General features: G+C 42.5%; 1 protein-coding gene across 23 annotated transcripts in view; it reads right to left on the bottom strand.

The window, feature by feature from the left end:
- RGS7 (regulator of G protein signaling 7) overlaps nt 1–27656 on the bottom strand; it is a 248923-nt gene that overhangs the window by 215459 nt on the left and 5808 nt on the right. For 8 of the 23 annotated variants that reach the window (XR_013232604.1, XR_013232603.1, XM_077345010.1 and 5 more), the window contains exons 1-2: nt 16281–16727; nt 15106–15232 (exon numbers count right to left, since the gene is read on the bottom strand). The exons of 1 other annotated variant lie outside the window; for it this stretch is intronic. Coding sequence is in view for 17 of the 22 variants with exons in the window: in XM_077345010.1 (XP_077201125.1) it covers nt 15106–15183 (78 nt within the window). In the remaining 5 variants the exon portion in view is untranslated. Of the gene's footprint in view, nt 1–15105; nt 15233–15464; nt 15485–15823; nt 16011–16031; nt 16113–16280; nt 16728–27656 lie in introns of those variants that run through there. 14 more of the 23 variants (XR_013232615.1, XM_077345060.1, XM_077345069.1 and 11 more) reach the window with 5 other exon arrangements.

Genomic DNA, 27656 nt, shown 5'->3' with positions numbered 1-27656 from the left:
CTGCAAAGAATATCTGAGGCCAACCATAAGAATAAAGTATTCTTTTAATGCATAGGAATACGAATACTTCTATAGATGAATTGGTTAATATCTTTGGTAGAAAATGGCAAAAAGTGGCATTGTTAAAAAAAAGTAATAGATTTCTACACTTTAAGATAGCAAGTGTTGCTGCCTTATTGTGAGAGCCAGTTTGGTGTAGTGGTTAGGAGTGCGGATTTCTAATTTGGCGTTTGATTCTGCGCCCCCCCCCCACATGCAGCCAGCTGGGTGACCTTGGGCTCACCACAGTACTGATAAAGCTGTTCTGACTGAGCAGTAATATCACGGCTCTCTCAGCCTCACCTACCTCACAGGGTGTCTATTGCAGGGAGAGGAAAGGGAAGGTGATTGTAAGCCGCTTTGAGCCTCCTTCGGGTAGAGAAAAGTGGCATATAAGAACCAACTCTTCTTCTTCTTCTTTATTCAACATCCTTCATTTTGCTCAAAATGGAAATCAAGTTATTGGGGAAATGGTTATCAATTCCATCTGGCTACCACAGATGGAGCTCTACTGTGAGTCTTGTGTATTGGAGGTTTCCCTCCCATCCTTGCTCATGGAGGACTTTGAGGGAGGAAAAGATGCAGGAACAATGATGGGAAAACTATAATTCTGTCTTTTGAGCTCCATTGACGTCAATGGAAATTACAATTTCAGTTTACATAACTCTGCTTATTATGTGACATTTTTTCCTCTGAACTGTAAATCTTGGGCTGCATGCAAGGATGCAGGTTGGAATGTTCACCCTTCCCTCCAAATAATTCTCTCAATCCCAAAAACCACAAATGTCAGGAAGATGGGGAAAGATACCGAAAAATGCAATGAAGATGATTAAGTGGTTGAATACCTTTCCAGAGAGGAAATGCAAAGAGTCAGAAAAGATGGGGGGGGGGGGAGAGAAATATGATATAGGTTTATAAAATCATGCATGGAGTAGAGAAAGTAAAGAGAACATTTTTTCCCTCCCTCTCTCATAATACTAGAACTCACTGAAGTTGACAAACAGAATTACTTCTTCATTGAATGATTTATTAAATTATGGCACTCATGGACAATAGATGTAGTGATTACCACTAGTATAGATGACTGTAAGAGGGAATTAGGGAGATTCAGGGAGACTAAATCCATCAACGGCTAGTAGCCATGATAATCAAAGGGAACCTGTGAATTCAGAGTTAGCTAACCTCTGAATATAAGACCTGTACTCTATGATCGGTTACAAACAGCAAAGGCAACTCCCAAACCAGTTTATATCTTACCCCAATTTCCTGACTTATGTTTTTTTTTCCACTGGGGACTTTATAAAGGAGACAAACAAACAAGAAAAAAACTCAACCATCTCAAGAGGGAAGCCTTGTAGGGCAGAGCAGATGGCAATGAATGATTGAATGAACGAATTAAAATATTTATACCATATTTTTGTCAGATCATCAGGAATTTGGTCAGAAAGGGCTTAACTGAACTAGCTCCAGCCATCTTGCACCTCCCCATCCTTCATTCTTTCCTAGGCAATACAGACAAACACACCTTGTAGATTTTTGCTATAACAACAAAAGAAGAGCTGGGTTTTTTATACCCCACTTTTCAATACCCAAAGGAGTTCCAAAGCAGCTTACAAACACCTTTACCATCTTCTCCCCACAACTGTGATGTAGGTATGTCTAAGAGAGCTCTAACAGAACTGTTTTTGTGAACAGCTCTAAGAGAACTGTGACTGGCCCAAGGTCACCTAGCTGGTTGCATGTGGAAGATTGGGTTATCAAACCCGATTCTCCAGAGGCCACCGCTCTTTAACCACTACACCATGCTGGCTCTCACAAAGAAGATAGAGACTTTTAAAAAATGAAAGCTGGGAATACAGGGAGCAATCATGACAAGTTTCTGAGAGGGCATTATCCCCCACATTTGAGATGCCAATTCTGCCCTGGGAAATTCCTGGAGACTTAGGGGTGCAGCTTGAAGAGGGCAGCGTTTGGGGAAGGAATGGATCTTAGAGGGGATTTGAATCCATACAGTCCACCTGCTAGGGGTGCCAGCCTCCAGGTGGGATCTAGGGTCCCCTGGAATTACAGCTGATCTCCAGACTACAGAGATCAGTTCCCCTGGAGTAAATGGATGCTTTGGAAGGTGAACTGTATGGCATGGCATCCCACTGAGGTCCCTGTCCTCCCCAGGCTTCATCCCCAGATTTCCACGGGTTCCCCAAGCTGGATCTGGCAATCCTCCCCCTCCCCTCCCCCCATTCCCCTACTGATGGCCAAAAGAGACCTGGCAATCCTGCTGCCTCCCAAACCTACCATTTCCTTCAGGGAACTGATCTTGGCAGTCTGGAGATCAGTTGTGATTCTGGAAGAACTCCTGGCCCCACTTCAGGCTGGCAAGCTCCTCAATGCCTCCTGTAACAATGATCCTGTGGACCAGCATTCTGATCCAGCAGGCCACCTCTTATGACGGTCGCCTCACTGGTTTCCTTCTTCTGCCATGTGGTGCTGCAAGCAGCACAGTTTTGCCATGTCCTTCTGCTTACTGTGCAAGCTAGTCTTTGCATTAGAATGTTTCCCTGAAACACCCACCACACACTCAAAGAGGAAGAGTTCAGACCATTACATCACCCTCGGAGGAAGGCTTCACTCACTGTTCTGGATTTCCTGTGAAGACTGCAGTTTCTAAAGTAAAGCAAAGTGGAGAGGGGGCAATTTTGAACAGACAAATGTAAGGAGAGGGCACACATAACCCTTTCCAGTTATTCCACTCCAAGTCACCCTCCCAAGTCACTTTTTCCATTGCTGCTGATAGAATTCCAAACGTGTCTTTGCAAGCTCCTGCTAAAGCTGCTCTCAGGAATTTCATACACATTTTCCCATGTATAGTGAGGGTGTCATGTCCTTTATGGAAATTAGCATGGTTCAGGCGCAGTTCTTCCTCACATTAATCAATTGCAACATTATATTTACAAGTACGATTTATTTGAACTGCAATCTGTAGGAACACCTTCAGCATCTGCATGACAAATGCATTAAGGAGATAGTCCCCTCCACCACCCACTTGATAGGGAGCACACATCCAGGATGAGGGTTCTAGTACAGCTAGAGCAAAGAGAAACTTGTGAAAGCAAGGCACTATTGTGAGAGACCATGCTTAAGAGGTCTCCGATAAAGAGTCTGGAGAAGACTTCTACTGGTGATGCTGGAGAATCACTGCCCAGGATAGTGCTGAGACAGAAGGACCAATGGCATCCTTTGACAGAAGGCAACTTGTGAACTGATGTCATCCTCACAATAATCTTGCAAAATCAGGAAATATTAGCTGTTTCTCTGAGGAAGACAAACACTCCTCGTAAAAGTATCCCAGTAATTATTTATTGCAACTAACAGACAGAACAAAGGCCATCTGAATTCCAAAGCAGCCCTGCTCACAAGTTACAGCAAACTGCACATACATGCATACCTCTGCTTGTAAGAAAGAACCTATGCATGATAACTGTACAAATGAGACAAGTACCTGGATAAATGAGGGGTTTGAATCACGCATTCAGCTATAGATGTGTTGAACACAATGTGAGAATTATTCAATGAACAGATAAAGGAAAATCAGGTGTATATTGTGTTCACTCTAATTTGGTCCCCAGGCACTAACTTTCCTCTCTGTATTGCCATCCCCCATGTATCCCAAAAACCCCTTGCTATTGGGAGGCTGTTGGTAGATGCAATGCTCTGGATCTATGTGTCCAAGATGTTAAAGTCATCTAAAAGAGCATTCTTAAGTAAGTCTGCTCATGTCTACTCATTGAGGCTTACTCCCAGGGAAGTGTGCCAAAACCAAAATCTACTAGAGGCCATTCCGCATATCTAAGAACATAGTGTTAAGCCAGCGCAATTGCTTAATGCTATTAAAAATCGCGCCCCCCCCCACACACACACCATTTTGCACCTTCTTGCACTCTCGCTTTCTTCTATTTTCTCATGCTTCCTGGCACTCCGCATGGCTGATTAAAATGGCAGAGGAAAGGGACTCACTATACCCACCCCGCCTGTCAATCATGGCAGCCAGCCAATCACCTTCTCCCAGTTTTAAAGGGAAAGTGATGCAAGCAATCTCTTTTTTTTTAAAGTAAAAATTCTCCATTCCTATGCCTATACACCACAAATGCATAGTGCATATTTTAATGTCACCCCGTTTTGGAATTATGAGACCTGAAGATCAACAAAAGCAATTATTTTCCCAATTTGGGGAGGGAGGTTGAGAGGCATGCTTTGCACACCAACTGGTAGGTGGATTTTTTCCCCCTCTGCCTGCATCAAGCAACGTATATTCGTTGCTCCAGGCAGCTTGCTATTTTAAAAAAAAGCCCTGTTCCGGGGAGAAGGGAAAGGGAGGCGGGCATGAAGGCAGGTGCTGGAGATGGAGATCACACTATTTCTGAGCACTTTGGTTACACACAGCTATTTCGCTAGTGGTTGCTGGTTGCTCTCCTCCCACTCACACAACATAGTTGGGGGAATACACTTTATGCAATTCCCCAACTACCATTTTAAAATGGAGGATGTAGTTGCCGGTTTGCTGCTGGAAGGCTGGATGCTGGTGACATCATATAAAAAAAGAAGTGTCTGCAAGAGGTAACCCTCACTGCATTTTCTGGGTGCGGAATGGCCCTAGGTATTCCACTGAACATATCTGTTTGCTTTAAGTAGTCATAGAAGTAGAAATATAACCAGAATAGAATTTCTCTTGCAAATTGAATATTTCAAGATAACCATCATTCCAAGAGATATTAATTGTTTGAGACAGATACTTTGTTATAAATGCAAATGCACTATAAAGCAAACATTTATTTTCATTATGGCTAATTATGACTCATTAACAATCAGCATGCACGGAAACTGAGTTTGCCAGACTAATAGTCTTACAAACTAGAAATACATTTTGGATTAGAATTAATTTTCCACAGCATCCCTGATCAACTAAAGCAGGATTAACTACACTGGGCAAAATGAACAGACAGCAAACCAAAAATCCTGTCCTAGAAACGGAATATATTGGTAATGAAATAGAACACATATTAGCTTGCGCATCTATGTCTGTCCATCACTCACTGACTAAAGTAACCTCTCACATGTGAATGGTCAACTTCAAATGAAGACAATTCTTTGATTTTACCTTGTGCCTTGTCACTCAGTAATTTTTCAGTGATTAGAGTATCAAGTGCAGTGAAATATACATGCACACTGGAAGCAATACTTTTACTAGGGATGCACAATTCAGTTCGGTTTACCAAATCAAACAAAAAAAATCCCCAATCAATGCTGATTCAGAGGGGCTTTTAAAATCCCCAACCAAAATGCAATTCCCCTGTGCAGAAGCTTTGACTTTGATCCGTATATTCACAGGTTCTATTTATAGAACATTTCCCCACAAAGATCCTGGTCAGATTCAGGAGCTGACAGGACTAAAACCAAACCTCAGTTCCCATTTTATGGTACACCTTAATTTACATTCTCATTTCCCATGAAGGGCAGATAAACTGCCTTTGACAGACTGGAGCAAAATTACTAAAATAATCCTTGGCTTGGCTTGTTTCCATTTTCACAACAAAACTGGTGTGATAGGCATTTGGTTGCAGCTAGGCTGTGGAAAATCATGGGTCCCTCCTCAGAATGCACCAGAACATCAAGGGCCAGATGTGTGAACCCTTCCTGAGGCTTGTAGGAAGTATGGGGGAGGGGGCTATTTTGAATGGGTAAGCTGGGAGAGAGGTTGTAGCTGGGGTATGTGTTGCCAAAGGATTGTCTTGTTGTTTTACCCATTGTTTTATTGATGGGGGGGGGGAGTATTGTAAACCACCACGAGCCAGCCTGGTCCAGCCAAGAGCCAGCCTGGTCTGGGAGTGGCAGTCTAGAAATCAAATTAATTAATCGATCAGTTAATTAATGCATGGATTTTATTAACCGCATAAAGATGTAGTTGGGGAGAGTGAGCATGAACAAACAGCTCTAGAATCTCTTAATAGGGTGATGTATTCGTTCCTTATACAGATATTGGGCACATTGCTTCATATAAAGAGGAACATTAAATACTTTAATGTTACATGTCACAGGGTGCTATGGCAGAAGGGTGTGAGAATTTGGGTACACACTGCCTAACCCTGAGCATTTGCAAAATAAAATTCTGTAGAACCTCTTTCCTCTCTTTGAATTTATGTTTCAGTCAAAACTGAACTGAACCAAAACTGACTCCAGATTCCTTAAAAGAGGGACAGAAACAAAATTTTGGTTTTTAAGGAACAACTGAGTAAAGAGGAATTAAAATAATTCCCATTAACAATGCTATCAGAGACCATATGAAGGAATAAACATGGATGCCTGTTATCATTTGTCATTAAAATCCTTCAAATATACAAGCTGTTTGTAGAGTGGGGCATAACATTTAATGTGTCATGAAAAGGAAATGTCACAATTATAAAAGTCCGTTATAGTTAGGCAATGACTACTCAATGTTTTCCTTAGAAGGAAAAATGGATTCATGGGACTACACAGATAATTAGAATTGCAAACAATACATTTCCTCATCTTTAAACGTTTGGCTTCTCTCCAATTATTTTGTTAATATGAAGATATAACCTTTCCAGGAGGAAAATCCCAGTTATATACTTACATTCTAGAATGCTAATAAACAGAAGTCTAAAAAATATGTTAAGGACAGCAGCACGCTGATATAACCACACTGGGAACAGAAGTTAAGTTCTCAGTGATATATATGGAAAGCTAAGCCTATGAGCTATTTATGGAACTGCTGAGTGATTGTACAGAGATACTAGATTGTTAGGTTTTCTCTCATGCTAGCTGAATGCTTTGAATAAAAATGGTCATCAGGATAATAAAATTATTAAAAATTAAACTTTTGCTTTTGAGGTCTAAGAGTGAAAAGTGGAATATTTTGGGAGTGATAACCAGTATAAATCAAACAAACTGGTGCATTTCTAACTTTTGAATAACTTGCAGAATTTTGAAAATTAAATTTGCACTCCCATACCTAAAATGCTGGTTATAATGGATACCATTTTCACTTTGCAAATTATTCTTTTAGAGATAATTTAATGTTGTCACATGTGCGGGCTCTACAGTCATGAATCAAAAAACCTCTTCCTGGGAAAACTATGGTCCAGGTGCAAGATGCCAGCCCCTGAACAAGGCCAAGTTCTGAGGTGCAGCCAGCCATTGGGCCATGCACACATATGCAACAGGGAACTGGCCAAGACTTATGGGGACACCTCAGCTTCCCCTGTATTCCATCCCTCAGTTCCACTTTCTCTCCTGACAACCTCTCCAGCCTCACTGTTCCCTGTTCCCCTCTCTCCTCCCTACTCAGCAAACAGTCTACATTTTATCTGCCCTCCAATCTTCAGCTATATTTATTATTTATTTAATTCATTTATGCCAAGCCATTTTTCACAAATGAAACCCAAACTGGCTTACATCATTCTCCTCTCTTCCATTTTATACTCACAACAACATGGTAAGGAAAGTTAGGCTGAGATTATATTACTCACTCAAGGTCAACACAGAAGAATGGGGGTTGGAATTTGGGCCTTCCATACCCTAGTAGCAAGCAGCCAGTTATAAGTAAGTCAGGTTTTATGGTACCAAGTCACCGTGTAGTTGCTCATAGTCCTTGCCCAGATGAGTCTTCCGTTAAAAACCACAGCACCTTGGAAATTACACCTTTGGGAATTACAGCTGACATGGCTCAACAAAGTATTAACTTTGGGGAATAAATATTTATGCAGAGTCATGATTTCTGTTTTTCTTGTCTTGAGTACTGTTTGTGTCACAATAAAGAAGATTTGCACCTACAAAGTTTATTTATTTATTTATATTTTTTATATTTTTTTAATTTATATTTTTATACCTCCCTGCCCTATGGCTCTGGGCCGTAGTGGTAGGCATGTTGTGAGAATCAAATAGTGCTAATGCCCCCCCCCCCTTTCCAAACCTTAATTCCAGCTTGTAATGTGATAGAACAGGACAAACAGCAAAGGAGGTGAATACTTTTTCAAGCCACTGTAGGCTCAGTCATGCTTTACAGTTGCACCTTTTCCTCAATGAGTTATGAAGCCTCAGATGATGCTACCCTCAAAGAACGAATAATGCTGCACTTTGGCTGCTCCGAAGAAGACACAGATGCAGCAGCCAGATCACTGGGTTCACTCACACAACAGTTTGTGTAAACATCATGCTCCACCAAGCTAACACATTTCAGTGTGGACACAGGATTGACTTCTTCATAAATAGAAGACATCCATCCACTCAACAAGAACTTAAAATAATAACCACAGGGCTCTCTGTTTATATGAAGGTCTCCCACAGACCTTCATATGAGGTACAAAACTAAAACTAGCAGCTATGTTGTATCCCAATGCTCAGACCCAGGGGCTAACAAGTCACTGCAGCAGACCAGAAGATAGGCAACCTGTCAGCTAGTCTGATGGGTCCAGTGGCCTTTCTCAGTAAAGAGGCAGCTGACTTACCTGACGACCAATGGATGGTAAGCAGGTCTAAGGGAATCCTCTAATTCCCAGAGGATTCTGGGCTGTGGTGCTAATGTTCTGTCTCAGACTGTCTACAGTTCCTGCATCCAGTCAACACTGGAGCAAGGAAAACAATGCCACTCATCTGGGTCATCCCTGGGCCCCTGAAACATCAGGTGCAGACATGCTACAGAGAGGCAAGATAGACCACAGTCTGCTTAGCGTCAAACAACCCTCACTTTGCTACCAAGTACTATTTTGATACTCTGTACATGAGCCTCTTGTGGCACAGGGTGGTAAGGCAGCCTTTTATGCCAACCCTAAAACTGAGTTCTTCTGATATTAAAAATATCTAGCTGCTTTAACTCAGACTACTGGCACTGGTAAGAAATTACTCTTAGGCCCTATTCAAGCCTTGTCCTTTCCATGTGCTTAAACATTACTTTGTTCTTTGTTGGATTTGTTGTGGCCAAAGTATTCAATAGCACCAAAGCTGAACCAAGGTCACCATCAACAATGATAACATTAATGAGTCACTGGAGGACAGCCCTGCAATTAAAATAGCTGACGCTTGCTGGATTGGAGACGCTTGAACAGTCAATAAGGCAGCAAACAAAACCCTAAAACAGCCGTCAAAATTTCTAGCATTACAATGGAGCCAAAAGCCAGCCTAAATCAGCAACAGAGAAGAAAAATACAATAACAATGTGGCCTTGGTCTTTTCTTTTTCTCCTGAAAGCAGCAAGAACAAACAGGAATCTTGCCATAAATGGTTCCTTGTTACAATATTGCAGGTTTAAATACAGGTTATACATATCATGTCTTTGTAGTCTACCTTACAAAAATAGCTGCTTTTGAATAACATTTTAAAAACAGAACCCCAGTACGCCTCGGGTAAATGCAGACTGGAACAAATTGAGTAGGAAATAAAACAAATACTTTTGATCGGTTTCTATCTGCCACAGGCTCCTGCCAACTTTCCCCAAATATAGGCCAGTACCAACTAGGAGACAAATGTTACTTCATAATTAGGACAGCAACTGTAAAAAGTCATACAGCTGGCATTCTATTTTAAGGAAGAGCTTTCCCTCAAGGCACAAGTACCCTGGCATGCAAGCATCTTGAGATTTGGGGTAAAGTTTATACAATGTGGCATTGTCCAAAGTGATGAATTTTTCTTTGCCCAAATTGGGACGCAGGAAGCTTGGTGGCTTGGGGGCCCAAGGGGTGGGGACAGCTTGGGGACAACTGCAGTTGCTGCCTGCAATGCCACAAACCTGATGGGGCTGATTCCATAAGCATGGGATGCAAGCTCAAGCAGATGCAGGCTTTGTGGGATACTCTGCACTTCTGTCCTTTGAGTGGAGGGCCTGGAAGGAAAGGGCAAGGAGGAACTGAACCAATGAAAGCTGAGGACCAGGTACTAGCTGCCTCCACCGCTTCCTTTGCAAATACAAGTTCAAATAAGCTTTAGTAAAACTATGTTTTAATATAAACCCAGTGGCTAAAATAATATTTGTGAATATATGAAGCATACTTATGGTGTGTCTTTGCATCTTTTCTCACTGTTATTAACTTTCCTGGTCCTTCTCCTACCCCATTATCCAAGAAACATATAACTGGCAGTGCCAAAGACCTTCCACCCGTGCAGCCAGTCTTTTGCTACCTGACCTGGATAGCCCAGGCTGATAGTATTTGGATGGGCAGCCTCCAAAGATTTGGATGGAGTTCCTCCAAGGAACATTAGGGGGTCATGATGCAGAGGCAGGCAATGGCAAACCGCTTCCAAATCTCCCTTGCCCGACTGCCAGACAATCCTCAGATCTCCTGGCTAGGCTACACATACCATATGATACATAATAACTATAATCACAGTCGTCTGCCTCTGTAGCCTGGTGCCTGTCCCGTACCAAAAGTGTATCATTTCCTTTCATTATTTAGTTAATGCGAACCATTCAGGCTGTCAACCTAAAATCACTTTCCTGGGAGTATACAACACTGAATAAAATAGGACTTGTTTCTGAGTAGACCTGTTTAGTTTTTCTGCCTTTAAAAATTGTCCTACCATTTTTGAAGAGTACCCAAAGTAGCTAACTGTGTTGACATAAGAAGTGGGACACCCGTTAACATGATTCTTATACTGCCCTACTGACCTCTGCTTGAAAGAATCAGTAGCTTTGATCAGCCCTCTCATCTAATTAAGTTTTTAGAATAAATGAGGCTCCAAATTATATGACAAGCTAGCTTAGCTAGGCATTTTCTGTTGCAGTGCTTGTGATGGTTGCCCTGCCGACAAGGGTTGATGACAAACATCAGCTCTAAATCCCTTGACATTTAGGAAAGGGCTATTCCTGATTTTTAAAGCAATTATTCTTGTTATCTCTGAAACCTTACTTTAGACTGAAAACATTTCATGATTCCAGGGTTTCTGCATTTCTCTTTTCATGGCTTGTCAAGAATATGTGTTAGAAAAGTGTACCAGTAACACAAAATAGTTCAGTTCTACTGGGAGATAAAAACTTCAAAGGGTCTGCCTAAATTCAGCATCAATAAAATATCATTCTGCACACCAGAAGGAAGTCTTAGATCTCCCTTCATACCGCAAATACTACGTGCACCATTCAATATGTGTCTGAAGATGTGGCACTCACTGCTCCAGGAGAATTTACAGATGGCACAGTAACTTCTGCTCAGGCAAAGCGGAAAACTCTGAGGGATGTTACACCAGGGATTGCCAACTGGCAGCCTGTGAGCCAGAGGCAGCCTAGGAAATAATGTTATCTGATCCCCAGCAGTGGTTCTACCAAATATCAGTCACTATAAGAAAAAAAAATTCTGTCCACAGACTCACTTTACAGAAAACAAAATTGTTATTACAAAGAGACATACTATAATGTTACCTCATGTATGGGTTTGTAGCTAATATTTATTTAGCACATTTTTATTTCCATTCCTTTGGGCAGCTCAAGGCAACATGCTTAGTTCTCTCCTCCTTTTTTATTCTCACAAGGAGGCCGGTTAAGCTAAGAAAGGGAGAATGGCCGGAGGCCACCCAGTGAGCATCATGGCAGAGAAAGGATTTGAATCACTGTCTCCTGAGTCCTAGGCCAATGCTCTCAACATTGGGCAGCACTGGGACAGTGAGCAATGGCCCCAGCCCTTAACGATGCATATAGAGTCTTGTGTAATGCCAACGTAACACTAGAGTAAAACCATGCTGGAAGAATCACAAAACATACTTCTGGTTCTTGGAACACTCTTTGGAATATAGCTTAGTTCCCAGGAATCAAGTGGTTGGTCGCCTCTGCCCTAAGACATGTGAATTAGCCAACGCCAGTTCCCTGGTCCATCGGGCAGTTGAGAAAGTAGCCAACAAACCAGCCAGTGACAAAGAATAAAGCGGAAGTGTACGTGAAACAGCAGGAACATAGCTAATGCTTGTATCATAGATACTGGAAAACTAGCTGACTTGCCAATATAGTGCTAAGCTAGACTTGATGGCAATGGGAACAATTCTATATATCCCAGCCCAGAACTGCCCAATCACAGTGAGTAAAATGAACAGAAGTCTAATTTTAAAATCAAATATCATTGAAGAATCTGGTACTATCCCCTTTCAATGGGTGACCTCCCAAAAGCTTCTGTCCACAGCCAGTTTCTTATACAACTGCTTTGCTTGAAGAAAAGTTAGTAGTGGAGAGTGGTGCTTGGACATAAGACTTCTACGTTCCTTACTTGCGTGCCCCCTTTTTGCTATTAAAATCAGACTCAAGTCCTCTGTCTATAAAACATATATAAATACAGAGCTGTTTCTGGCACATCTACTTTGCCCCAAAGTATCCAAGAAGCATAGAAGGAAATAGAAGCTATATCCCACATAAGCACTGGTAGTTCATACCTACAATACCTTCCAGGTGGCAACTACCACTGAGCCAAATTGTCAATCTATGTACACATGCAAAATCATTGAAACATGGGGAAAGACAAAAAAGGCTGAATAATGATGTTTTGTGGGACTTGGGTCCTTAGGGGAGGAAAAGTTGTTTATCCCGAGGCATCTTCAGCAAGATCTTGCATATCTGAGAATATCAAAGACTAAATATAGCTAGTGAAAACCTCTTTAGTGAGGACAGTGCCTTCATTTCAGGTCAGAATACAGTCTTTGGAAACAGTCTTTCTGCCTAAATCATATCAAATTGGCAATGAGACCCTTCATAAACTACATTTAGCAGTCAACATGTGATTCTTTAAAATAACTAACAGATTTGCTCATGCAACACACTAACACCAAATTTCAGTCTCCTTGATTAACCTTGACATAACTTACTATCCATTACTCTGCAAACCGACTTCAGGTGGAAGCAAGAAACTGGATAGCTCTTGTGTGTTGGTCAAACACTCAAAAATATGACCCCTATGCTTGCAATGTTATTACATCAAACAATCTCATGCTATATAATATGTAGATTGGCTCCTACGTTCTGATGTTTTTATATTCCAGACAGAGATATTACACCTTCATATCATCATACAAACAGCAATATCATTTTATCATTGTCAGAAAACAATATGCTTTCAGAATATAATCATCAGGCTTTGTTTTGCTGCCTACTTCATAGATACCTTCTACTACCACATATATTGAAATAGATCATGAGGGATTCTTAAGTGAACCGAGAATGCTTCTGTCTAATTTTGCAGGTGTCACATAGCAACTCTAGCAACTGCAAAAACATATCCCAACACCAGTACAAGGTATGAATCACAGTTAATATCACACAGAAATCTAAGAAATTAACTCCATTATTATGCTCTCTAATACACATCAGGTACTTCTGAAATAATTCTGCCAAAACAAAAACCTTTGTGTGTGTGGGATCTCCAACACCTGACCTTAATGCTATTTAGCACAATTCAAAATTTCTTTTAAAATAAACAGTTGCCCTACTTATTGCATCTGTAGATTTAAATAACATTATAAAATCAAAACTCCAGTGTGTTTTTATTATATTAAAATATTATTCACAAGTTCAGAAGTAGACTAAGTTATATATTATCTCTCTTTACATATGTACTTGCAAAACAATCAGTTTTCATGAACATGTTTAATTATAAATATAGCCACCAATGTCAAGTATAAACATTTACTAGGCTAAATTTGTTTCCATTGATGTTGTCTACCTACAACATAAATACACTTAAGAAATTAGTATTAGACATTTACATTAGGGAAAATGGAAATTGCTGATCCACAGTTATTAATCCACTATAGCCAAAGATTTTGAAGACATTACATTAGGAATGTGCTATGATTGGCCCACAGACCATATTAAAGCATAGAGCAGAAACATATCACATCATTTACTTATGAAACTAGAAAACACAGTGGATGATGTAGCCTATTCTAAAGCAGCATTTCAGAAATCCCCTGTGCAGTTCATTCTATTGGCTAAATTTTTCTTAGATACTTAATTGCTCTTTGATATACAATTATAACACCAATGCTACACCACTGATCTTTTTTACTTTTCATGTTTAGTCCTTTTATGAAATAATAATATGATTACAGATGTTTTCATTCATCCTGAACATGTTCTAAAGCCGTATGTTTGTAATGATTACAGTTTTGCAGCTTCCAACATGACTATGATAAATGTAAGACCATTATATTAAATTCCTTTAAATCAGCTAGAATAATAAATATGGAATAAGAATTTTCAACGTTAAAGATTTTTACTGCCCAAATTCACTAAAGCTCCCCATGCAGTATCTCTACTCAAAGTGCAGCATCCAAATAACATTCATTTACTGATACTGAATATTTGCCATATGACAGCATTACTCTTAAAAAATATATTGGTAGATTCAGCACACAATACAGTCAGGACACCTCCAGTCAAAATAAAAAGAAGTATGCAGAACCTTTGATCTTGCACAAATCATATTTATTTCAAATGGGAAATAATCTCCTCCCCCCTCCCCAAGGTGAAAAATGGAAGAAAATTCTTATAGATTTCAGGCTGCACAGATTTTTAAAAAAATAGATGGTTGAATACTACAATAATAACTGTTTTTCATCCAGAAAGTACAAAGGAAAAGTACTAACTTCAAATACATTATTCTCAACATAACTAGAATTAACTACTTTTCTTATTAATAATATCCCAGATCTTAGTTCAAGCACTTTTCATATCTTCAGTCAGTTTTAAACAGAAGACAGAGTCACAGAGTGTTAACTGCAAAAGTTCTCCCCATATGTGTGTGTGGGTGCACACAAATATATGCATGCACATATCAATTTTGCTTTCAAGGCTACAACAGATCAGCATAATTTCATACCAAAAACAGATGAAAAGTGTCTTTGATCATGAATTTCTTTCCGCCTTTCCACTATCTGCAACTGTGGAATAAACTAGGCAGCAAAGGTTTAAGCAGTATAAAAGGACTGATCAATTAGTGACATACAATAATGGTGTGTATTCATTGGCAAGGAAGGAAATCAATGGGTGGGGGAGCCCTGTCCAAGTATCTGAAAATGTCCTACCTTTCTGTACACCAACATGTTTGGGGATTCATCAGCCACCCCATTGCTGCCCTGTCCATAATTATTTCCTTGTGCCATGTCTCAGTGGCTTGATCTGTTGACAAATCTTTTGCAGAGCAATTTGCCCCTGTAAACCAAAAAAAGTTACCTCAGCCAAGACTTAACATTTTGCAGGTCTTCTTCCTACATAGATTATTAAAGGCTTTGACTTTTTCTCAGAACCAGTTTCACTAGTCCCTGTGAAATACACACACACACACTCAAATATCCAATGTGATGTATTGGGACAAAGTATTTGGTATTTCCCGCTAAGACTTACACATCTTTTCCCTGCCTGTAAATCAGGGCTCTTTGCTAACCTGGCTTAGAGTGAATTGACTTGTCATGTGAAAGACTTCATCAGGATGCTAATAAGCATGTCAGCTTCCTGGCCATTCTTGTTTCCATCCTTTTGAAAAACTTGACCACTGGGCAACCTTTGTGCTCCAAGTCCCAGCCTTGAAAGGGTGGGGCGACCACACTTTCTCTTCACGGTTTGCTGAGGGATTAGGCTACTTCTGCCCCTCATTGAAAGAGTCAGCCAAGACAGAGTTCCTTCTGCAGTAGACAGGTGATCTGCATAGGGTAAATGACAGTCACATTTTCCTCTGCCAAGGTCTTCCTACACACCCTTCCTTTGAATCCCTCACTTTCCGCTTGTTTCACAAACACAACTCACAGAGCATGCTGTGTCTCGCTCTTGACTTGGAGATGGCCGAATGAGAGCTAACTAAAGGCGGCCCCAGCCACCGCAGGGAGTCTGCCGAAGCCCAAACATTATTTTTAAAGCTATATCTCGCTATCCCGTCCTTGCCGCAGGAGCTCTTCCATCCACCGCTTCCTCTCATTTCTCTCCCTCTTTCCCGCAGCCCTCGAAGCGTGCGTACGTCCGTGTGCCTTTCCCACAGCAAATGGCAGGCGGGATTGCTCTGCCCTGCGGTTCAGGCAGAGTGTCTGCCCGAGGTTTCAGCACCGCGGACAGCGCCACGGGCGCCACCAGCCCGCCCCTTCCTAGCCCCGGCCGGGCTCCTCGGCGAGCTTCACGCACAAACGCAGCAGGCGCGAATGGGGAGCCCGGGAGGGGGGCGGGGGGGGGCACGCAGCAGTCTCTCCACTTCCCGCCGTCCCGCATTTACCTCCTGGGCCAAGGTCACTCACGCCACCGCGGCAGCTTCCTCCTCCTTCCTGCCTGGCCCCTGGCGCGGTCTCTGTCAGCCGGCAGCAGACGGCAGGAAGCCAGGCTCGTTCATCACATAAACAATGCGGACAGGGCTCCTCGCCGACGCTGCTGCCGCCGCCGCCGCTCCTCCTGAGCCCGCGACTCCCCCAAAGCTTTGCAGAAGCGGAGGCAGCAGCAGCAGCAGCACCTCCCTCTCCCTGCCTGCCTGGAAAGAAGCGAGGCCGCCTGTCACGTGGGGAAAGGGAACGTCAAAGGTGCCGCCGCTGCTCCAGCTCCAGCAGCAACTGCAAAGGCTCCCTTGGCGGCGGCGGCGGCGGCCGGCAGCCCCCCTGGACAGCGTCTTGGGCCGGATGGAGCCGGGCCCCGAACACGGCGGGGGGAAGGGAGAATCGCCTCATCCACCGGGAAGCGAGGCGAGCTGCAAATGAGCTGCGCGAGGGAAATGAGGTCAATTTGCATAAATGGCTTACGCTGGAGCGGGGCTTAACTTCTGAAAGGCAAGGCCCCAGCCCCGGCCCCGGCCGGAAGATGCCTCGATGCCTTCGGATCGCAAGTGCCGGCAGGCAGGAGGCGTCCCTTCTCACGGGTGAGGACCAGGCATTCTGTGCATGCACAGAGGCACTCCCTTCCTGGCTTATCACCGCCGCCTTGCGACAATACAGACTCTGGAACACGAAAAATGAAGTCTCCCATCGTATGCCGTCGGCTGCAGTCCTAAAAACACTTTCTTAAGAGAAAGCCCACTTAATGCAATAGAATTGGACCAGTTTAGAAATGCTCTATTAGTCTGAAAAATTAATAGGAAAATTTATGCAAAGTGCAAAACCTATGACAAAGAATGGGATTAGGTGGAGGATGAGCCTAGCAAATTTCTGTACGTTGATGGCCAGTTTTAGAAACCAGTAATGTACATTTTTAAAAATGAAAATTAAAAATATGTACCTCCGCCTTTCTTCATGGGTCAGTGCAGCCTACAAATCACAACTGAAGACATACAAAATAAAATGAAACCCCATTTAACATCTATTTATTTGGAGCTCCTTTCTCCCCAAATAAGCCCGCACACCCTAAAAAAAAATGTTTGCAGCTGAAGCCAGCTAGAGTGCTGGATTAGGATCTCCGAGAGCAATGACCCAGTCCCTGCTGATGCCACAGAAGCTCACTGGGTGACTTTGGGCCAGTCATTCTACCTGCCTAACCTCCCTCACAGGTGGGAGCTATGCCTGAAGAAAACATGAGCTGATTCTTGCCAGGTGGGCTACTTGAAGCATCCAGTCAGTGGCTACCCAAGGAAGGTAGCTTGTGACTGGGTTCCTATGGGAATAAACAGTCCTTTAGTTAGGTAGGTTATGTAGACTATAAAGGGATGTCATAACCAACACTCAGAAACAAATTGGCAGCCAATGCAGCTATTTTAGAACAGGCAAAATGTATTCCAATTGGCTAGCCAATGGTTGTAATCACATTGCCATATCTGGAGCAAAGTTGTCTTCCAAATGGTCATGAAGGACAGTACAACAAGGGTGCCATACCACAAGGTTACAAGAGCATGGATTACCATGGCCACTTTGGTTGAGACTAAGAAACAAGAGCATTAATAAACCAAATGTAACTGATGGTCTTGGCCACTATAGTCTTGGCAACTGGGTCCAAGAGCACCTCTGAGCTCTGACTGCTCTGCAAATACCACTCCACCCATACCACATGAGTCCAGTCCCTCCAAATTGCTAGTTACCTCTTTCTTGTCTGTATTCAGTTTGTTTGTTCTACGTTGACTACAACCTTATAGCTACTTGACTACAACCTCAACACACCGGTTCTGAGCAGAGTAGGGACAGGGACCAGTGCCCATGATAAGGGAAAGAAAGCAGTGCAGTATGAAAACCACCAGTCAGCCTTTCTCACTTTTCTAGACTGAAGCAAAAACTGCAGATATATTTAAACTTTGTTCTATGGCAAGGAAGGATAGAAATCACAAATTCATTTTTCAAGGACTACATACTTTTAGTGTGATGCCCAACCAGGATGTGTTGAGTGGATACATACACCCTGACCTAGCTCTCAGAGTCAGATCTGCTGGCTGAGAGCCAATATGAGGATAAAAGGTCATGAAAACTGGATTCAATTTCAAACCCTTTTTTTCAAATAACCAGCAAGCATATATTGCCTGGCCTCAAATTTGGCACAAATGCCTCATCCATACACTTTTGGCTCTTCAAGACTGTGCCCCCTCATTATTCCCTCCTCTTACACCCCAATACATCCTCTGCACATGATCCTTGCTCCATAGCTATTCAGAAGACTACTGTTCCTCTGAACAGTGCAGTTTTTTTCTCTTGTTGCCTCTTATACCTGGAATTACCTCTTCGAAATGTGTGCAATATCACTTAACATTTCCTCCAAATGTCTGTTCAAGATCCATCTCTCCTGTGAAGCCCTTGGCTCAGTGCCTTAGATCTAAAAGTAAAACTAGAATATACAATGAATGTATATTCCTCCTTATCTCTGATCCATCTTTTCTTTGTTGTCTACATTATGGACAAATTTAGATTGTAAGCTCCTAGAGTCAGTCACTGTTGTTGTTGTTGCTGTTGTCAGCCATTCAGTTGTGACCGATTCTTGGTGATCCCATGGCACAACTGTCACCACAATCTCCAATCCCACAATGCCTCCCGCATCCACGTAATGTCCTGGCCAGTGTCCATTCTGATTACGTCTAACCACCAGGTTCTTTGTTGGCCTGGTTTCCTTTTTCCACTGACCAATCCTAGCATAATCGCTTTCTCCATTGAGTTGAATTGCATGATATGGCCAAACTAAGTGAGTTGGAATTTCGTGATTTTGTCTACCAAACTTTATGTACTGTAGCATTTCCTTGTTAGTGATTTCTGCTGTCCATGAAACCCACAGAAGCCTTCTCCAACACCAGACTTCAAATTAATCAATTCTTCTCTTGTCTGATTATTTTCATCGTCCAACTTTCACAGCCATAAGTGGCTACTGGAAATAAAATGAATCTAACTAATCTGCATTTGATAGTAAGGCTTATGTCCTTGCTTTTCCATGTTCGGTTCAAGCTCATCATTGCTGAGCGACCCAGAGCAATTCTATGTTTCATTTCTATACTGCAAGTGCCACTCACATCGATTTGTGATCCAAGAAAAATGAATTCTTGAACATTCAATCTCATCACCATCGATGGTTATTGTGACATGTCTGTTTTTTGCAGTGGTTATTATTTTTTTGTCTTTTTAGAGTTTAAGGCCAAATTTCTTTCTTACTTCATTGACCTTTGTAATTGGCTGTTCTAGTTTCTGACTGGAGGGTGGTGTCATCAGCATACTGGAGATTATTCATATTTCTTCCTCCAATCTTAATTCCAGTGTTGGATTCTTTGAGTTCAATTTCTCTCATAATGATCTCAGCATACAAGTTAAACAGGAAGAGGGAAACTTTGGCACACTGCTTTCTCTACTTTAAACCAGTCAGTGTCAGCAAATGGACACTGTATAGCCTTGGAATCACTTTTAGAGTCCAGTGGCATGTTTAAAACCAACAAAGTTTTATTCAAGGTAGGAGCTTTCATATGCACGCACACTTCCTCAGATACAATACCTTGAATAAAACTTAAAGGTGCCACTGAACTCTAAATTTGTTCTACTGCTTCAGAACAACACAGCTACCCGCTTGAATCTAGGCTTGGAATCATCACTGTGTAGTTTGATGGCACCATTTAACTAAATCTTCAAGTTATTTGTAAAGTCTTACAGAATAGTATAACTTTTCAGTTTTATACTTCTGTCTGTCTGGATAAGCAGTAACCACAACAATTATAATTAACATTATTTGTGGTCCCCAGTTTTATATCAGTACAATGCTAGCAGGGACTTATTATTTGCACTGTGTTCTTAAAACAATAATTATTCATGCTGGTAAAAATTACTGTTTCCAGAACCAATCCACATTTTAGTCTTATCATTATATTTGATTTCATAAGTAATTGCACATTTCCCCCCTCCCTTAACAAAATATTCATGTTTGCAGAAGATAAAGAGCTCCTTCCAACATAGCTCAGCAGGAATCATTTTTGTTGGGCAAAAACAGACATCAAGATACAGCCAATTGTTTAAAGGAGCCACCTGCTTTGTGGTGACATTGCCTTTTTCAGAAACCAAAAGACAGAAAGCAAGCAAGATCCATACTGTGTCAGAAGGCATGGAGCTCAGCATCCGTTAACCCAAGCATCACAGGGATGATGAGGAAGATGCAAACAGTGTGCAGCCCACTTTGGGTAAGCTTAGGCCATCCATCAGCTCTGTGAAGCATTTGGACCTCCCCAGGTCTCCAGTGTATTCCCAGACCCTTTCTGTCTCTCTTGGGTGATATCAAATACAAGTGGAGGCTGTATTTGTGCCACTTCTGTATCAATGGCTACAGCCAAGGTAGTAAAGACTGGCTTGGTGTCAGAAGACTGCTGACTTTTGCTAGTGCAACATAACTGTTCTAATAACTGCAGCCATCTGCCAGGCTGCTCACAGTCAGTAATCTGGATCAGAGAATCCTGGTTCATCATATAAATAAGCACTGAAAGAACAAGAGATGAACATGTTATCATTAACCAGACTGCCTGTGTCAACAAACATCTCACTAAAATGTGTTAAGGAATAACTAATCTGTATTGAAGAAGAAAAGAAGAGCTGTTCTTTTGTACCCCACTTTTCTCTACTCTAAGTTGTCTCAAAGTGGCTTATAATCACCTTCTCTTCCTCTCCCCACAATAGATACCCTGAAAGAATTGAGAAAATTTGAGAAAGAACTGTGAACAACCCAGGGTCACCCAGCTGGCTGCATGTTGAAGAGTGGGAAATCAAACCCAGTTCTCCAGATTGGAGACCATGGCTCTTAACTACTACACCAGGCTGGTTGTGATCCTGAATAGATGTCCTCGCACTACACTTTGCAACTATGAATATACATGTCGATGCACTGTCTCATAATCAGGTAGCTACTAAAGCCAGAAAACAGCTAATATCTAGATAATGGAATATTTATTTTATTTAACATTCTAGGCTGCCTTTTCACCCAAATAGGGTCCCCCATGTGGTAAACATCAAAACCTTAAAATAGCATTTACATAGATATTATAGACAAATTTATTTTTATTTATAATTTGATATCTAGACTGCTACTTCTAGCGAACTAGTTCATGGTGGTTTACAGCATATATATAAAACATCGTACATAAAATCTTAGAATAAAATCTCCAAATCTTGCCCCAATAAAACAAACATAACAATAGAATAAAGGAAGACACGATAAAACCAGATGGCAGTACAACTGAAAGAGCTCCCCAGCCTCCAATATAGTCAATTCGGTGGCCTGGAGTGTCTAGGGGTATGGATCACAGCAGGGTAGTTCTGTAGGTCTAATACCCAAGAACAGGGGTGGGAGGGCTGAAATTCCCCTGTATTCATTGCACTGGGGAGAAAGGCAAACAACAGACAATGGAGGAACACCAAACCAAGGGGGAAAGTCTTCACCCACTTGTGGAAGACAATGATAAAGACGGTGTTCCAGCGTTTCAGTGCCACAACTGAAAAGGCCCTTTCTTAAGCTGCTACCCACCTAAAGCTAAGCCTCCAAAATACATGGAATTGAAGGAATGCAATATGTAATATTGCAATATGCAATTTGAAAGGTTGTCTTTAAGTATTTGAAAGGTTGTCACTTACAGGAGAGCAGGGAAAGGTTCTTTTTGGCAGCAGAGGAGAGGACCTGCCGTAATGGATTTAAACATGTAGAATGATACCAGCTAGATATCGGTGGGTGGGGGAAATTCAGAGTAGTCAAAGTAGTTCAGCAGTGGAATCAGCTGCCTAAGGAGATGGCGAGCTCCCCCTCACTGACTGGCTGTGCAGCTACTTATCATGGATGCTTTAGACTGATCCTGCATAGAGCAGAGGGTTGGATTAGATGGCCTGTATTGCCACTTCCAATTCTATGATTCTATGCCAGAGAGAAAATAATGCAAAACTATGTTTGTACATGTTATACTGTGCTCTTGAAAAGAAGTTTAGAGCAGTGGTCCCCAACCACCGGGCTGCAGCCCGGTGCCGGGCCACGAAGGCCTCGGCACCAAACCGCAGCTCCCTCTCCCCGCCCCCCCCCCGAAGCAAGAACCTTCCTAGGCCACAAGCAAATCAACCGCCAAAGCAACCGATTAGCTTGTGGCATGGCAAGCTTCTTTCTGCAGGGGGGGAGGGAAGCACAGCCAGCAGTGCAAACATACATGCGCGGCAGGTCCACGCATGCACATTTGCGCCCGGTGGGGCCCCAAACACGCATGCGTGGCAGCCCAGAATTTGCGCAGGGGCTGTCGCACATGCGTGGCCCCCGGACCGCCCTCCCCCCACACCGGTCTGCAACCTGGAAAAGGTTGCGGAACACTGGTCTAGAGAATCCACCTTAAATTCAGTTATGTACAGTAATTTAAATCTTTTTGGCTTTAATTTATTTCAATTCTTAAATTAAGGGCTGACTCCCTTTGGGGTACATCTGGTTGTCCGACACATCGGATTTTATGTTTCACTTAGTGTATGCATTGCATATCCAGTCAGCTGTAGCTCACTTCTGCCCAAGGAGAGGGGAAGGGATTAAGTTATCAAAATACTTGAGTTTACTTAGGGAATTAAATACCACCCCTAGGTAAAGGACCAATGATACAATCCCCTCTAAAAAGATGAGGTGCCACAATGATAAAGCATGTCCTGGCACTCACCATTCAAATTTCCAGTAGACTGATAAGCCTCTCAGTTGCATCAAGACAAAAGGCAAACTGCAATCCCCCCCCCCCCCCCCACACACACACACACAGTAACCGCAGGTCAGGTTGACTTTTATTCCTCTGCTGGAAACCACCCGAATGTTCTCCCAAAATGTCAAAGTTGGTTTGGTATTGGATGACCAAAGCATCCAGTTGTCAGAAGCCATAGGAGGATGAAAATGAAATCGGGATAACTCATGCCCTTTAAGAAAGGTTGCAAAGATTTTGATTCCTACAGTCTTGAGCATTTTTTTCCTATGCTGTTATTACAAGGCAGTTGGGGAGGGAGTTCTTCTGTCTTCTCTGCTACATTACCAGTTCTTGTTCTTTCTCTAGAGCTGAATGTAGAATGGGCACCTTCTCTGGAGTAGAGCCATGAAGAGAGACACACACACTTCTTGGCTGCTGCTGTTCTGCCGGCAGTCACCGTTTGAGAGATTAATGGACATTTGTAGTGAGTTGTCTGTAAAATGTTTTCAACAAAAGGATCGGCCTCCCATCCACTCTGCCATAAATATATGCTTTAACATAACATAGTTCACTCAGCTTTCCTCCTGATGAAGTCAAAGCACAACCACAACAATCATTCTCATCTTCATGGAGCACACAGTTGCTGTTTGGAGGCTCAAAGGTTTATTGTTTCTTTTAAAGATACACACTTTCTGTTCAAAGCAATGTATTCCCATATGCATCTATACCCTCACCTAGATAAAGATGTAGAACTCCACAAAATATCCTATCCTCAGTTCTTGTTGCTTACTGGAACAGGGTGTATTTGTGAAAATATGTAAATTATCACTTATGTTCCCAGATATAATATTGGCTATATATCTTCCTATTACATGAGCATGTGTAACATCTTCAAAATTACCTTCCATATAGATGTATATATTCTGGAAATATTTCCTCTTGATTCAGATTTCATAAAAATTACTCCAGCAGTCCTGCATTGAAAAACCAACTCCCCACCTTTCAAAATTAGCAACCCCATATGGTGAAGCTTCCATATATTTTGTTCAGTTGTTGTTGTTGTTAATTCGATTTATTACCCGCAACTCACAGCAAGCTGGATCATGGCAGGTTACATGATAAAAAAAATCCATACATAAAACTCAGATTAAAAACCCCAATAAAATTATAAAATAATAGTAACAACATGGCAGTAAAAATAACCCCATCTCTACTACAACCAACTCCCTGGCGGGCACCACAGACAAGATGCACTGCTACCATTGCTGGTGGTTCAATAAGGTGGTTTGTCTTCCTGGGGGGGGGACGTACAATGTTCTACAGCAGTGGTCCCCAACCTTTTTATCACCGGGGACCACTCAACGCTTGACAATTTTACTGAGGCCCGGTGGGGGGGGGGGTAGTTTACTCCTCTACTCTCAGCCACTGCCCTAACGCTCTCTGATCGCTATGGTAATGTTTAAACATCCCTTCAAAATAAGATACAGACACGCCACAACAATGAACATAAGGAACAATTTATTTTCATGGAAATTTTAACTCATGACAATGACAAATCACTGGGAACCCTGAGCTTGTTTCTCTGCGACGAGAGACAATGACACCCAAAGGGGGGGGGGAGGCGTCCTTCGGGGCCCACCTCCAATTAGTCGAAGGACCACATGTGGTCCGCGGCCCACAGGTTGAGGATCACTATTCTACAGCACTGGCCTCAACTGTAGGCCTGGCAGAAGACCTCCTTCTTGCAGGCCCTGTGGAAAGACAGAAGTTCCTGCAAGGCCCGCAGCTCTTCCAGGAGCTCATTCCACCAGGTTGGGGCCAGGACCGAAAAGGCCCTGGCCATCATCAAAGCCAGGTGAGCTTCTCTGTGGCTGGGAATGACCAACAAGTTGGTACCCACAGAGTGCAAAGCCCTGTGGAGGATATAGAGTGACAGGCGGTCCCTCAGATATGTGGGTCCCAGACCACATAAGGCCTTAAAGTTCTGAACCAGAACCTTGAACTTGATCCAGACCGTAACTGGTAACCAATGCAGTTGCCTCTGCATCGGCTGGATTTGGGCCCTCCAAGGTGTTCCTGTGAGGACCCTAGCAGCCACATTTTGCACCAGCTGTAATTTCCGGGTCAGAGGCAAGGGCAGACCCATGTAGAGTGAGTTACAGAAGTCTAGTCTGGAGGTGACCATCACATGGATCACCATGGCTAGGTGATCAGAGAACAGATAGAGTGCTAGTAGCCATGCTTGATGAGGATGGTAAAATGTCTGGTGGGCAACTTTTTTGACCTGTGCCTCCACGGTCAATGAGGTATCCAAGGTCACTTCCAAGTTCCTGGCCTTGGGAGAGGTGGTCAGCTGTTTCTCGGCCTGGGCAGGTAAGCGCACTTCCTGTTCTGCCCCCTTCCTTCCCAGCCATAGGACATCCATCTTGGAGGGGTTGAGTTTCAGGCGAATCTGCTCAAGCCATGCAGCCACAACTTCCAAACATCTGGCAAATGGTTCTGGGGCGAGATTCCGGGAGGCCATCCATGAGAAGACAGAGCTGGGTGTCATTGGCATACGGATGACACCCCAGCCCAAAACTCCGGACCAGCTGGGCCAGAGGGTGCATAAAGATGTTAAAGAGAGTGGGGGAGAGCACCACACCCTGAGGGACCCCACAAGGGAGATTATAGGGACGTGACAGCTCATTCCCCACTGCCACCCTCTGGGACCAGTTTTGGAGTTCTTTCTCTTTTACCCAATGAGCTTCTGTCTCTATGTGAGGTCTTGGATGACTTACAGAATTAGGTAAAACTTCAGATGGATGAGTCACTGAAAAGATGTACATGGCATAAAGATGAAGGGAAGAAACCATTCACACCTTGTTACTAGTGATAAAGTTCAAGCTGGTAATCACCAGGTTCACGTTGAAAATTAAGACAAACCTCGCCTATCTATGAATTATCTCAGGGTCTTGTTTAACCTTTCACTCAGACTGGGTTCTCAAACTTTCACTTGTGTTAAGCTAAAAAAGATCCAGAAAATTCAATCTCACTATATTAATATCATCTATAAATATATACACATGCACATACATAGGTAAAGGTAAAGGTATCCCCTGTGCAAGCACCGAGTCATGTCTGACCCTTGGGGTGACGCCCTCTAGCGTTTTCATGGCAGACTCAATACGGGGTGGTTTGCCAGTGCCTTCCCCAGTCATGACCGTTTACCCCCCAGCAGCAAGCTGGGTACTCATTGTACCCCAAGCTGGGGTATGTATGTGTACCCCAAGCTGGGTACACATACATACACATACATATATACATACATACATACATTTTTATTTATTTATTTAGTTAAAACAAATAGTCTACACACTTATTGGCTCTAGAACTATTTCTAGTTCTTATTGTCCATTCTGTTGGTCTGTAGAGAGCCAGTTTGGGGTAGTGGTTAGGAGTGCGGACTTCTAATCTGGCATGCCAGGTTCGATTCTGCGCTCCCCCACATGCAGCCAGCTGGGTGACCTTGGGCTCGCCACGGCACTGATAAAACTGTTCTGACCGAGCAGTGATATCAGGGCTCTCTCAGCCTCACCAACCTCACAGGGTGTCTGTTGTGGGGAGAGGAATGGGAAGGCAACTGTAAGCCGCTTTGAGCCTCCTTCGGGTAGGGAAAAGCAGCATATAAGAACCAACTCTTCTTCTTCCTCTTCTTCTATTTATGATGGAGCTCTTCTGTCAGACATCTGGTTGAAACCAGGGTGGTGACCAGAAATTACATCTGTAAATTACCTCCCCATATGTATGACCCGCCCCGAATGGACAGGATTATAGCATCATCTATGATGATCTGGCTGGAACAGTTACTGGCCTTAAGAAATTATGCTGTCATCTTTTTCTTGGTGTTATTCTTAGTTTTTGTATAATTAAAGGTTTTTTATGGGCTTTTATGCTGTATTTTTACTAGTTTTTAATGTGTCGTGCAGGGTGATATAGAAGCATGAATATAAATAAAATAAATAAATGGCAGATTGATAGCCGCAGCATCCAATCAGCTGTGGAGACATTCTGAGTTACAATTCTGCTTGGCATCCTATAAGAATGGACACTACAGCTGGGGCTTGGATAATAAACAAGAGAATGAAATCCACAAAGGGAAATCTGAGAAATGAAGCTTGAAGGGCATACTCACAAGATCCATAAATATTAATAATGCTCTCTTCAGCTGTTAGATCAAGTGCCTCGAATTACTGTCTACTCAGCTCATAAAACTTGACCCATTCTTTCTACGGAAGGAAGAAACTTTGTTACAACTGTTTCATCAGCATAAACATAATGCTATATACCGACATTTGGCTGTGTTGAGAAAGGCTAGGCTAGACTTAGAGAGAGCTGAGTATTATTAATTCTGTTTCTGTGAAGAGAGCTGAATATCACTAATCCCTAACAAAAAAATAAGTGAAGTGGGTTTGAGGATCAGTGGTACAGCATCTTCTCTGTACGCAAAAGGTCCTGCTTCCATCCCTGGCATCTGCCGTGAAAAAGATCAAGTAAGAA

Source organism: Paroedura picta, chromosome 1, assembly GCF_049243985.1.
Source record: "Paroedura picta isolate Pp20150507F chromosome 1, Ppicta_v3.0, whole genome shotgun sequence".
In the NCBI taxonomy this organism is placed as follows: Eukaryota; Metazoa; Chordata; class Lepidosauria; order Squamata; family Gekkonidae; genus Paroedura; species Paroedura picta.
The sequence above is the reverse complement of the archived record's forward strand: the minus strand, read 5'-3'. Positions and strand labels throughout refer to the sequence as shown.